General features: G+C 37.4%; 1 protein-coding gene across 6 annotated transcripts in view; it reads left to right on the forward strand.

The window, feature by feature from the left end:
• The first annotated feature begins 2,155 nt into the window (after positions 1 to 2,155).
• mia3 (MIA SH3 domain ER export factor 3) overlaps positions 2,156 to 14,643 on the forward strand; it is a 48,655-nt gene continuing 36,167 nt past the window's right edge. For all 6 annotated transcript variants that reach the window (XR_013817690.1, XR_013817691.1, XM_079831916.1 and 3 more), the window contains exons 1-6: positions 2,156 to 2,409; positions 4,846 to 4,979; positions 5,073 to 5,159; positions 5,245 to 8,173; positions 9,369 to 9,677; positions 11,680 to 11,816. Coding sequence is in view for 4 of the 6 variants with exons in the window: in XM_079831916.1 (XP_079688042.1) it covers positions 2,286 to 2,409; positions 4,846 to 4,979; positions 5,073 to 5,159; positions 5,245 to 8,173; positions 9,369 to 9,677; positions 11,680 to 11,816 (3,720 nt within the window). In the remaining 2 variants the exon portion in view is untranslated. The remainder of the gene's footprint in view (positions 2,410 to 4,845; positions 4,980 to 5,072; positions 5,160 to 5,244; positions 8,174 to 9,368; positions 9,678 to 11,679; positions 11,817 to 14,643) is intronic.

Here is a 14,643-nt window from a genome sequence, read left to right on the forward strand (position 1 = left end):
CCTTTAATGAGGGACCCACTTCTTAAAGATTTATATAAACATTTTAAATATTTTTTTTATTAAATTAAATCTCACACTCTCTTAACTTACACACGATTTTCTTTGCTAAAATTAACACCATGTTACTCTTATAGAAGTTATAAATATTGATATATAAAATGTATATTAATGGTATATTGATAAATAAAAATGTATATGTATTATTTTATGTGATAAAAATGTTAACTTCATAGGTGCAAGCCCACTAGTATAATCTCTTAAAAGGCCAAAACAATGATTAACTGAGGTTCTTTCTACAAATATTCATCAAACTTCACACCAGGATTTGGTTCTGGAAAGCAACAGGTTTCAGAAACGCAGCATTTGCATTATTTTAATGCAAAGTGAAGCTCAACATGAGCAGATTCTCAGTATAAAGAGTCTTGTTGTCAAATATTGTCTGGTACAAATCTACAAAAATCTCAATTTATTATAAAATGTACTTAGACGTCCTAGTCGATGTCTTCATCCTTTTCTTCTCAATCTTCTTCTTTTCTTTCCCCTTCTCCATCTTTTTCCTCTCCATCTTCATCTTTTTCTTCTTCATCTTTTTCTTCTTCTCCCTGGCTGTGCATTCCTTTGTTTTACTTTCAGACTCTCTCTCAAAATTAAAAAAAAAAAAAAAGGGTTTTAATTCATGTCAGGATAATAATGAGAATGAGTCTTAAATCAGTGGGAACACAGTCCAATAGCGCCGTGCAGGTGGAATAACGAGAGATGAAGCCAGGGCTTAACATAATGTGAGATGTTGGTCCAGTGGGTTAAACTGATATGCAGAAGGTTGCTGGTTCGATCCCAGTGGTCACCACCAGTGTTGCTCCAGGGGGATTGTCCCTGTAATAAAGGCACTGTAAGTCGCTTTGGATAAATGTAAATCTATCTATCTATCCATCCATACACCAACCCACCCACCTATCTATCTATCTATCTATCTATCTATCTATCTATCTATCTATCTATCTATCTATCTATCTATCTATCTATCTATCTATCTATCTATCTATCTACCCATCCATCCACCAACCCACCCATCCATCATTCCTTCCTTCCATCTATCATATTCCTTCCATCTATCATCCATCCATCCATCCATCCATCCATCCATCCATCCACCAACCCACCCATCCATCCATCATTCCTTCCATCCATCTATCTATCTATCTATCTATCTATCTATCTATCTATCTATCTATCTATCTATCTATCTATCTATCTATCTATCTATCTATCTATCTATCTATCTATCTATCTATCTATCTATCTATCTATCTATCTATCTATCTATCTATCTATCTATCTATCTATCTATCTATCTATCTATCTATCTATCTATCTATCATCCATCATTCCTTCCATCCATCTATCTATCCATCTATCTATCATTCCTTCCATCTATCATCCATCCATACATCTATCTATCTATCTATCTATCTATCTATCTATCTATCTATCTATCTATCTATCTATCTATCTATCTATCTATCTATCTATCTATCTATCTATCTATCTATCTATCTATCTATCTATCTATCTATCTATCTATCTATCCATCCATACACCAACCCACCCATCCATCATTCCTTCCATCCATCCATCCATCCATCCATCCATCCATCCATCTATCTCTCTATCTATCATTCCTTCCATCTATCTATCCATCCATACACCAACCCACCCATCCATCATTCCTTCCATCCATCCATCCATCCATCCATCTATCCATCTATCTATCTATCTATCTATCTATCTATCTATCTATCTATCTATCTATCTATCTATCTATCTATCTATCTATCTATCTATCTATCTATCTATCTATCTATCTATCTATCCATCTATCTATCTATCTATCTATCTATCCATCCATCTATCTGAATATCCATTTCTGAGCTGTTAGAGAAGCTGTCGTTAAAGAAACCCCTTGTGATGTTTTCTTTTTCCACACACCATTTATCATCACATACCTCTTGAAATAATATACATGATAAATAATGCTAAATGGAATAATACATATTACAAAAAAAGCTTTTATTGTGCATAATACAGAATGAAAGTCCCCAGGCAGTGAGGTCTCCTCCGCATGAAGACCCACGTGACCAGGGCTTGTTGTTTTGGTGCTGCTATCTCTTTAAGCGGCGCAGTGTAACATGACTCCAGCCTTTCCTCCTCCTCGCTGAAGCAGCTCGAGCTCGCCTCGGATCTGCTGACGTGTCGGCAGCGGCTCTCCGATCAACAGCTGGACAGCGATGGCTGCACGGAAGCCTTATGTTTATTATGTTTTTACGCTTGTTTTGTACGCGTGTTTCCCCAGCAGCAGCGCGGACCGGCGCTTCTCCGACCTGAAGCGATGCGCAGATGAGGAGTGTAGCAGTGAGTATCACACACTGTAACTTTCTATCAGGATGCTGACCATGAAACTTCAGCGCTGTTGACGTCATAAAGGCCGCATTGCCGCCGCCACAGCTGTAACTTTGTAACATTCAGAAAGAGCAAAAGCAGCGGTTTCTGTGAGGCGCATTGAGGGATGATAGAGCGACGTCCTTGAAGATCCTGTGTGTTGATACTGAGCTCAGTTTAGCCAGTCGAGCTAACTCACAACATAAAGAACCCTGTGCATGGATGAGAGTGTTTATGCTCTTAATGTGATATTTTCACGTGATGCAACAGTTAATAGTGTTAAGATAAGGCCTGGTTCATTTCTCCGGCAGTTTTCATGTAACACACACCGTTGGGAAGGTCGTTAATTACAAACAACATGATTCGATTGTTCACGTTTGAAATTAATTAGGTTGAACTGTGTTTGACCTGTGTGTGTGTGTGTGTGTGTGTGTGTGTGTGTTCATACACACACGTAAACCTAAAAATAATTAATATTATATATACACACACATATATACACACACATATATACATACATGCATACATAAATATGTACACGCATACATACATACACACACATACATACATAAATATATACACGCATGCATACATATACACATACATAAATTCATATACATACACATGCATATATATACACTCACATATATACACACATACGCATATATAATTATTTATACACGCATGCATACATATACACATACACACATGCACGCGCATACATACATATATACACACATGAATATATACATACACGCATATACACACATACGCATATACACAAATATATACATACATGCATTAAATACATATACTGTAAACACACACACGTGTGTATACACATATACATATATATATATATATATATATAATATACACACATGCGTATATACACACGCACATATATATAATACATTATTCTGTGTGCTTAAGATGTTTGTTCTTTCTTATCTTAAGGGTTTTTTCATTAGTTTTAATGTTAGTTTTAGTATAACATTTTTATAACCATATTTTTATAGAAAAAAAGTGTTTTCAGCTTGTTTATTCTGATATAACTATGGCATGCGTCACTTCAAACAATGGTATAAAGCAATTCATTTGTACATTTTGATTATCATTTCTTGATTACATTCTACTATCCATTCGGCCAAATCCATTCTCCTGAAATCCAAGGGAGATTCACCGATATTATATTCCATATACTGGCGACCCATTAGATGCACTGTTGATCCTGGTGTGGTCGACACACCATTAATAAACAAACCAAAAAGATAAAGTCACCATGTGGAGAACGTGTGCGGTACGGTTTCATTAAACACCCGCAAAGGATTCAACACATGGATTTTCTCAAACGCAACAAAATCTCATGGGTCGTGTTTCACTTCAAAATAATTAGTAAGAAATTATATTTTGCTTATGGAAATATAAGCCCTTAAAGGATTAGTTCACTTATAAATAAACTTTTGCTGATAATTTACTCACCCCCATGTCATCCAACATGTCCATGTCTTTCTTTCTGCAGTCGAAAATAAATTAAGGTTTTGGATGAAAACATTCCAGGATGTTTCTCCATATAATGGACTTCAATGGGCTCCAAACGGTTCAAGGTCCAAATGACAGTTTCAGTGCAGCTTCAAAGGGCTTTAAACGACACCAGACGATGAATAAGGGTCTAATCTAGCCAAACCATCAGTTTCTGCGAGAAACCCAGCAGTATTTATGCTAATATTTTACCTCTTATCAGACGAACATGATCATCTCTGAGCTCCGCCATAACTTCCGGCAAGTAAGGTCGAATTAGATCGTGGTCATAGATATATCGATCGTAGATGCCTCATTCTACTGATCCGTGCAGGCGCTAATGAGGCATCTACGTATACATCTATGACCAGGCTCGTATTTGACCTCACTTGCCGGAAGTTATGGCGGAGCTCAGAGATGATCACGTTCGTCTGATAAGAGGTAAAATATTAGCATAAATACTGCTGGGTTTCTCTCAGAAACTGATGGTTTGGCTAGATAAGACCCTTATTCATCGTCTGGTGTCGTTTAAAGCCCTTTGAAGCTGCACTGAAACTGTCATTTGGACCTTGAACCGTTTGGAGCCCATTGAAGTCCATTATATGGAGGAAACCCCTGGACTGTTTTCATCCAAAACCTTTCTTTCTGCAGTCGAAAAGAAACGAAGACATGGACATCTTGGATGACATGGGGGTGAGTAAATTATCAGCAAAAGTTTATTTAAAAGTGAACTAATCCTTTTAAGATTAGTTACATTGTGCTTGAAATGCCCCTGGAATATGCTTCATCTTTGTGTTATGGACGCCACATTACATTCAATTGTCGTACAGAAGTGCTCATTATAGTTATAGATTATAAAAGCTTACCATGTTTTTTGTGTCTCTTTAGTGCTTCTCGTCAGAGGGAAGGCCGCTAAGGATTTCACGGGGCCGGACTGTCGGTTTCTCTCTTTTAAGAAAGCAGAGACAATATATGTATATTATAAACTCTCAGGGCAGAGGTCGGACCTGTGGGCTGGCAGTGTAAGTATCCTGTTAATGATAGATAGATAGATTGATTGATTGATGCAAAAATGTTTGTGCTGACATTTATTTCTTCTTCCTCTGTCTGCATAGATTGGAAACCACTTTGGTTATTTCCCAAAGGACTATCTTAATATAAATCATATATACACTGAAAAAGAATTGGAGGTTCCTACAGAGGTGAGTTCATGTGGTTAATATCGACTGATGCCTGGACATTTTTGATGTGACGTTTGGTTAACGTGAATCTTTCTCTCTCTTTAAGGAAACCGATTTTGTTTGCTTTGAGACTGGCCTTGATAAATTTGAAAGCTATGATTTAGATGTGCTGTTGGGCAGCACATTGTTCACAGAGAACGATAATTCAATAGAGGAATCAAAAGAACCAGATCAGAATGAAGATGCTTCTGTAGAAGAGACCGAATCAGAGTCAGACAGTTCAGAATCAACATTGCCTCTTGAATCAGAGTCAGACGATTCAGAATCAACATTGCCTCTTGAATCAGAGTCAGACGATTCAGAATCAACTTTGCCTCTTGAATCAGAGTCAGACGATTCAGAATCAACATCCCCTGTAGAATCGGAGTCAGTCGGTTCAGAATCAACATTGCCTGTTGAATCCGAGTCAGACGATTCAGAATCAACACCGCCTGTTGAATCAAAGTCAGTCGGTTCAGAATCAACACCACCTGTTGAATCAAAGTCAGTCGGTTCAGAATCAACATTGCCCGTTGAGTCAAAGTCAGTCGATTCAGAATCAACATCGCCTGTTGAATCAACATTAGTCGGTTCAGAATCAACATCGCCTGTTGAATCAACATTAGTCGGTTCAGAATCAACATCGCCTGTTGAATCAACGTTAGTCGGTTCAGAATCAACATCGCCCGTTGAGTCAAAGTCAGTCGATTCAGAATCAACATCGCCTGTTGAATCAACGTTAGTCGGTTCAGAATCAACATCGCCCGTTGAATCAAAGTCAGTCGGTTCAAAATCAACATTGCCCGTTGAATCAAAGTCAGTCGGTTCAGAATCAACATCGCTCGTTGATTCAAAGTCAGTCGGTTCAGAATCAACATTGCCCGTTGAGTCAAAGTCAGTCGATTCAGAATCAACATCGCCTGTTGAATCAACGTTAGTCGGTTCAGAATCAACATCGCCCGTTGAATCAAAGTCAGTCGGTTCAAAATCAACATCGCCCGTTGATTCAAAGTCAGTCGGTTCAGAATCAACATTGCCCGTTGAGTCAAAGTCAGTTGATTCAGAATCAACATTGCCCGTTGATTCAAAGTCAGTCGATTCAGAATCAACATCGCCCGTTGAGTCAAAGTCAGTCGGTTCAGAATCAACATCGCCCGTTGAGTCAAAGTCAGTCGGTTCAGAATCAACATTGCCCGTTGAGTCAAAGTCGGTCGGTTCAGAATCAACATCGCCCGTTGAATCAACGTTAGTTGGTTCAGAATCAACATCGCCCGTTGAATCAACGTCAGTCGGTTCAGAATCAAAGTCAGTCGATTCAAAATCAACATTGCCTGTTGAATCAACGTTAGTCGGTTCAGAATCAACATTGCCTGTTGAATTAAAGTCAGTCAATTCAGAATCAAAGTCAGTCGATTCAGAATCAACATCGCCTGTTGAACCAAAGTCATTCGATTCAAAATCTGTAAAAGCTCCTGAAACCGAGACATTACATTCAAAATCTACTGAAGAGGACTCCGATATCATTCAGCCAAAGATGGAAGATGTTTCATCAAAACCAACATTGGACACTAAAGATGCAGTAAAAGAAGAGATGGAATACATTTCAATAAGCCAAGATGCCGATGTCATTTCAGAAGATGAAGACACAGAACCATCAGATTCTGATGCACAAGATACCGATTATCCTGAGCTTTTGCACAACCAAAATGACTCTGATTTGGAGTCCGCACAACTTCTACTTGAAACACAAACAGCAGGTTTAGATGCAGCACGTGAAGAACCTGCCAAAGCGGAGCTAAACCTTAAAGATGTACCACTACAAGCACCAGAGAAAACACTTTCGTCTTTTAAGGACACTTTAGAAGGTGAATCGCAAGGGACCGAATCCCTTCGAGAACTCCCCAAAGAATCGCTTTCAGTTGGTGTCGCAGAGAAAGCTGGTCTTGAGGTCACGCATGCACAAAGTGATCTTGAGGTCAAAATCCCTGCACTTTCTGATCTGCCACCAGACGCTAAACCGGCTTCAGATGCACGTGAAGTCGTCCCATCTGAACCGCCGCAAAATGTAGACCAGATGCATGCAAGTGAACACACTCCAAAGACGTTAGACCCAAACGAAAAGGAAAACCTTCTTCTGAAGGCCAGCATGAATAAGAATGAAAACGCACACAAAAGCACAGCAGACGACGATCCTCAGAATGCAAAAAAAGCAAGTGAATCCATTGACGAGGGAACCAAAAGTAGGGAACTTCCTTCAGAAAGCCAAGAGACTGCACCTCTACTTGAGGAAACCGATGAACGGATTGATAAAGTGAAGAACGAACTGGTGAATCTACTGAAAAACACACTGGAATCAGAAGAGCAAAGTCTTGAAGAGGAAGAGGACGTGAACGAAGACAGCGACGAGCTTTTGGAGGACGAGAACGCTCTTCTTTCGCTCACAGAAAGCGTTAATGAACCTGAAGAAAATCCTCACCCTGGAGACGATGATTTGGTTGTCTCCCAACAAAGCGAAAACGCCTCAGAGGAAGAAGAAAACGACGAGGATCGCCTTCCTCCCTTCGAGCCTGAATACAGCGATAACGTACTGAGACTCACGATCTTACGAGATCACTTGAAGGACGAGGAAACGGAGCGCATGCAGAAGTATTTCGGACTGAAGAGCCTGTTTAAGATCGAGGCCATGTTTTCCGACCTAGATCTGGAGATGAAGTCGGCGAGAGAGCTGAAGACGGATACGGAGGAGATCGAGCAGACGCTAGACCAGATCATGGAGGCCTCGGAGAACTCCATTCTCGATGCGACAGAAGAGATGTTCAACGAGAGAGACCGGAGAGCTCAGGAACACGGACAGGAGAAGGAGCCAGAAATGTTTGATGTGGAGGCTTCGATCTTAGACGTTTTTCAGGAGATCGTTTTCTCTTTGCGACAGAAATATTCAGCCGCCAGTGACAGCGTCCCATTGGTCGAGGAAGAACAACCTGCATCTGAAACAGGTGAGGAACATTTAGTTAGGTGTTTGTTTGAATCTCTAACTCTGTACTAACAGCAATGCTCGCCTTTGCAATCCTATAATTACATGCATTTGCTTGTTTCAGTGAGTCATTTCAGGGTTTTGCTCAGATCACATGTTGTTAAAATAGTTTTAACCTCAAAAAGACTGCTTTATCATATTAGATGCATGAGTTTCTAAGGCCTCTAAATGATCGACATGATTAAAACTTGGCTAATAAACCAGTCACACACAATCTCCTACAGTCTGATTGATAGTTTAGACTTTTTTTAGCAAGTTAAAATGTCCTTCAGCTCGTGCTTTGTGTCTTTTGGCTGTGAAATCTGATTTTTATGAAGTAAACATAAGAATAACTTTGAATGATTGTGATATTTGATCATTTTATAGAAAAAACATGTTAAAAATGATGAGCTTTTAACATAAAACTAAGTATCATCTTACTGAGACATTATTGGACGATATAGAGTGACGACTGATATTTGTTTAATTTTAATAAGCATTATATACTGTTATAAAGATCTCATTGATTTACAATACAAGCATTATCAGCATCTGCACCAAAATGCATATTTGAATACATTTGAGCTATTTTTTTCTTCTCCAGATTCTCATATCATACTACATGAGCCACAAAAGCCTGATGTATCAAATATGATACTCTACAAAAAAACACTTGCAAATATATATATTATATATATTTTTATTAAAAAAAAATAGATTTTTCGGACTATTATTTAATGTCACGCTTTACATGGTAATGATTTAAAGGGGCACTTCAGCGCTGGAAAGATGAATATGTATTTAAACTGTGTCATTTATGTAGGAGAAATGTGAAATTATTTTTGAATTTGGTGCCTTCTAGACTGAGAAGCCAGAAAATGTATTTTTGGCTCATATGGATGAAAGACAACAACTCCCAGAATGCACTTGCTTCGCTGCCTATGAGGCCACACCTACCGGTTACATCACTTGCCCACCGCCATTTTGATTTTTATAGTAATAAAATAATTTAGTTCAGTTAGAGAACAGACACTACAATTAAACTGAATGTGTCTGCTCGGTGAGCATGATCATTCGAATATACTACCGGGTTTCTTTCTACTGATACAAAGCTTAATGCTAATCGCTGAAGTAACCCTTTAATAAACGTCTTTATGCCTTTTTTTCTTCTTCTCCAGATGAGGAAATTGACTCTGAAGAGGTGAAGGGTTTGGATAGTAACATTGAAATGATCGCACCGCCTGAAAGTCCTAAAATGCACGAGGAGCACAACGAATCTGAACTGATTCCTAATACTGAATTGAATACGAATGAAGATCTGTCCCACAGTAAAGACGCAGGTCTTGAGGAGGACGGCGGACATTTCAACAGAAACAAAGATGCTCAAATAGGGTTCGAGGACGCTGAGGAGATTCAAAAGGGGCCTCATGCTATTTTGGAGAAACCGGTGGACATCGGCTTTCACTTTGAAATGGATCCATCTTCAGGTTTGTGATTTTATTTTTTTTTTTATTCTTTTTAAAATTTCAATTATTGTTGCTGTTTGTCTTGGGTTATAACCAGGGCTTGACATTAAATTAATAGCCACAATTTTGACATTGATACCATGGGGAAAACTCCTATATAGATATTTTTAATATTATCTCATCATTTGACTGCAGGTTTATTAGGCTGCTGTCACTTTAAGAGTTGACACACGGATCCATTACACTGTTACACATGCGTTTTCTTTCTCAACTGTTTACGTTCACTTAAAACAAAACTGACTGTTTACATGAACACTCAAAGACTGGCATTTTGACATTATTTTGTGTGTATTTGACTGTTTAACTCTTCTCCGGCCTTCGTTTGGAAATTACACTCAGGGTCTTTGGGGTCTCCACAGACCCCTGGCAACAAAATGTAATTTTGTAACAAACAATTTTTTTTTATTTTTTTTTAGAACAAATGGAATTTTACTCTGTTTATTAATGTTTTTACTCAACATCTGTGCAGTTTTTGGAGTACTTATAATAATTTTTTTATTTATATAAATACATTTAAAAAAAAATTTTTTTAATGGATTTTCACACAAAATCAGTTTTTTAATGTAAAATTCACTTTATAAAAGACCCAAATTTCTAACTTTCATTCGTGGGGATAACATGGATAATTTGACATGGTTTAGTGTAAGATTTTTGCCCATCTTTTAGAAAATACAGTTTTAAAATAAAATACAAAGACTTTTACCAGTAAATGGCTGCAGAGCTCCACTATTTGCTATGTGCTATTTGACTGACTAAAAGACATTTCATAACATTTAGATATGAATCCAACTGAAAAGTACTGGTGAAATAAGTATTTTTAAGTTGGATTTATATCTAAATGTTATGAAATCACATTTATAACAACTAAAATTAATTAATTGTGTCAAAGTTTAGCATTTTTTTTGTACTGAGAGAATTTTTTTCAATGATGTTACATTATGATTACAATCAAGAGAAAAGTTGGAGTCTTTAGAGTTTATCATTTATTTCAAACATCTGATTGTCTTATAATTCTACAAATTTAATCTACACTTCAGTTACTAACTGTAACAGAAATGAACAGTTCAATTACATATTGAGTAAATAATACACAACATGAACATCAAAATGCAATGAATTGAAAAGCAATGACAAGCAATAACAAAAGTATTTCTGTGTGTGTGTGAGCATGATCATTTTGTATTGTGGATGTTTTATGCATTGTTGGAAGTGTGACACTTAATTTCTGTATAGCGTGTTCTGTTTCTGTTTTTGAGGATGAATTTTGTCAATTTTCTAAGGAAGACCCTGAGTGACTTTTTTTGTCACACGAACATAAAAACAGATATCAATCCAATTATTTTTTTTATTTGTAGATATAGAGTGTGTTGACCACCGTACAAAGTCTCATCCCATTTGGACAAAGGGAAAAATATTTTTTTATTTGAGCAAACGTCCTTTGGGGTCAGAAAAGACCCGGAGACCGGAGAAGGGTTAAGCGCAATAAGCAGCGAATAACTAAATTTAGTGCTGAGAGGCAGATCTAAGTATGCGCACTTCGGTGTGAGAACAAAATCTGTGGGAATGAGTAAAATTATGCGCAATATGCTGAAATTCAAGCCCTGAAACCAACAATATTCACCCAGAGAAAATGAAACAAGTGAGTGAGGGGAGGCGGGTTTGTGTTTAACTCACTGTCGGAGAGATGAGAGAGAGAAAGAGACGCTGTTGTATCTATTCTGCAGGAAAGTAGTATTGGAAGCATTTAAGATATTTCAGTATCGATTGAAAAATCTATATTTTCGACATTGCATTGCACTGCACTTAGTTCATTATTTCAAATGCCTTTTTAAAAGACTACAATTGAAAAATGTCAACTCTCCAAAGTGGCTAGTAGGAGAGAATGCATTACGCGCCACTGCTGAAATACACATGCGGTTGTTAATGTCAAGCCCTGGGTATAACTGTTACTTTCTGTCTCCAGGTTCACTGGAGTCTCCAGGTGTCTCAGATTTCCATGAGACTGAAGCAAGCAATGATTCCTCCAGCTCCGCGACTTCAGATGAGCTTTGGGGTTTGCTGCTTCTCGTCAAAGAATATCTTGGGGTGTACGGAGAAATTGTGAGTAAGACAATATTTTGAGACCTTAATGCCCAAGTACATCAATACAAAAGGCTTATAGCCATGCGTGCAACATTTGTGCAATTTGTGAATTGTGAAAATGTTGCTTTCTCAGACATTAGTGTACTTTTCTACAGTCAATACAGTTAAAAAAGAGAGTGGATTGAACTTAAGTCTTGTTAACCCCATGCACACTGAACTCATGTTGCACGAGTAGCTGGTGTTACATTACTAACAGGATTGTTTTCTGTTGGAGTTTCCTTTCTTCTGAGTTTCTGAGAAGCAAACCAGCAATTTGAGAAACTTTTCTGTAGTGGTTTTTGCAGTCATTTGTTGTTGTGTAATTAGTGTTGGGTTTGTTCATGTTGTTGCTGGTGTTTTGGCCTGAACTTCTGTTTTTTTTGGTTCTGAGCTGCTTCTAAATTCAAAATTTAGACATATAAGAGACGCGTAACTCAGCATACAGTAAATGGTGAATCTGATGAGACCTCAAGAATGTCTGGGTTATATTTAAATAAATAAAAAAAAATCTATTTATATACGAGTCAAAATTATAGAATTTTCTTTTATGCCAAAAAATCATTAGGATATTAAGTAAAGATCATGTTCCATGACACTATTTTGTAAATTTCCTAACGTAAATATATCCAATTTATTATTAGTAGTAATATGCATAGCTAAGGACTTAATTTGGACAACTTTAAAGGCGATTTTCTCCAATATTTAGCACCCTCAGATTCCAGATTTTCAAGTCTCTCACAAATATTGTCCTATCCTAACAAACCATACATCAATGGAAAGCTTGTATTTATTCAGTTTTCAGATGATGTATACATCTCAATAAAAAAATGTACCCTTATAACTGGTTTTGTGGTCCAGGGTCACATTTATATTTATGTTTTGTCATTTGAAATAATATTTGTATGATCCTCACAAAATAATTCAGTCACTGAATTTAGATGGCATTTGTTGTTTAAATGTATTCATAAAGGAATGTCTGCTCTATAAATACATCTGTTTACAAGATCTGCCATGTAATCAATATCATGATTTTGTCATGAGAGAGTAACTTCTGCTGCTAAATGAATGAAATCCATGCTAAACCTGTTACTAAAACTCCATACGAGACTAATATGTGTGTGAGACCATAACTAGATTAACTTCCAAATCGTGTCAATTCAATATTTATATATTTTATAGCACAAATCGACACTGAAGCCTCGATTTGTTATTCTTTCAAACCCGCTAGCATCACTGCTAAATACGCTTCCCTGCGCACACCCAGTGTGGCCAATCAGAGGCCGCCGTCAGCGGCACATGACCTCGCGCGTACACACAGAGTGGAAACGCTGCTCTTCGTGAGAGACTCTTAGCTCAGCGTTTTGAAATGTTGACGTGTTGAAAGAGATCAACACTGACCTTCCTCCAGGCACGATTTCAAAACATACTAACTGTATGTACTTATGATCCTTCGGTATACGTTATTATTCAACTTAAACGTCTATTAGCTTTGAAAGACAAGCGAGTCAGAGTGGATTTATAGCAGAAAACACCGGCTTCCCGATGTGAACCAATGGTCCGCCATTTATACGGTGTTCATCGGCTTCAACCTCCGTCTCTAAGCGCTCCGGTACATTAGTTTAAACGCCTTTAATAGGATGGATTCACAGCCAGGTCTTACCTCCACACCAGCTGCGATAGAAAACACAGCCTTCATTCTGTCCGGGCTTCAGGAAGTAAGTGTTTCCACTCTCTAGGCTCGATCACTGTCTCCAGGAGTGAGATGAGAGAGTTTGAACGGCTAAAACAGCTTTAAATCGACCATTCAGTCAGTATTTAATAATGGCATAGTGCTGTATTTTGATCCCTTCTTATACCTGCAGCTCTCCTTAATTCTGTAAGTCCACTAAGGATCGGATAAAACCCCAAGGCAACTGAATTGGTTCATTTAAACCGAGTTGTAAGTGCTTATATTGCCACTGTTTCATCAGAGGTGAAAGTCCACTAAACCCCTAGTGTTGTGTTTCTGTTGCATGAGGCTGGTGATAAGGGTCAGTGCTTGAACAGACTTAGATTAGTCAATATAAGAGTGCAAACATTGATTTTAAACAGTCTAAAAGTGGCATTTGGGCCCCTTACTAATACTGACTAACTCAGGGGTGTCTGTCATGGACATACCCGGGGGCCGGTCCCTTTTCTATTTATATATATATATATATTATAAATATAATGTGTATATGTATATATATGTAAATATTATTACTGAGTTAGAACTATATTTTTATTTAAATTTAATAAGTGCTCTATTTAGGTAAAACCACACTGCAAAAAATACTTTTCTTACTTGGTTTTTCTGTCTTTTTTCCAGTCCAAATATCTAAAAATTCTTAAATCAAGATGCTTTTACTAAGGAAAAGTACATATTTTTTTCTTGATTCCTGTGGGGAAAAAATCTAAATGAATTGAGTTTTTGCTTGAAACAAACTAAATGATCTGCCAATGGATTAGAAAAATAATCTTGTTTCTGTTTGGGACAGAAACAAGATTCCAAACAGAAACTTTATTTTTCTTACCCCATTGGCAGATGTATTTGCTTGTTTTAAACAAAAACTCAATTCAATTTCATTTTATTTTCCAGAAAACAAGAACAAATATCTAATGTAATTTATCTAATCTCGTAAATACATCTTGATTTAAGAATTTTTAGATATATTTAGACTAGAAACAAGACAAAAATACTAAATGACAGCATTTTTTTGCAGTGCACACAAGGCAATATATATATATTAGGGGTGTAACGGTACATAAAACTGACGGTTCGGTACGT

The sequence above is a fragment of the Gobio gobio genome, assembly GCF_949357685.1.
Source record: "Gobio gobio genome assembly, chromosome: 12".
NCBI classification, from domain to species: Eukaryota; Metazoa; Chordata; class Actinopteri; order Cypriniformes; family Gobionidae; genus Gobio; species Gobio gobio.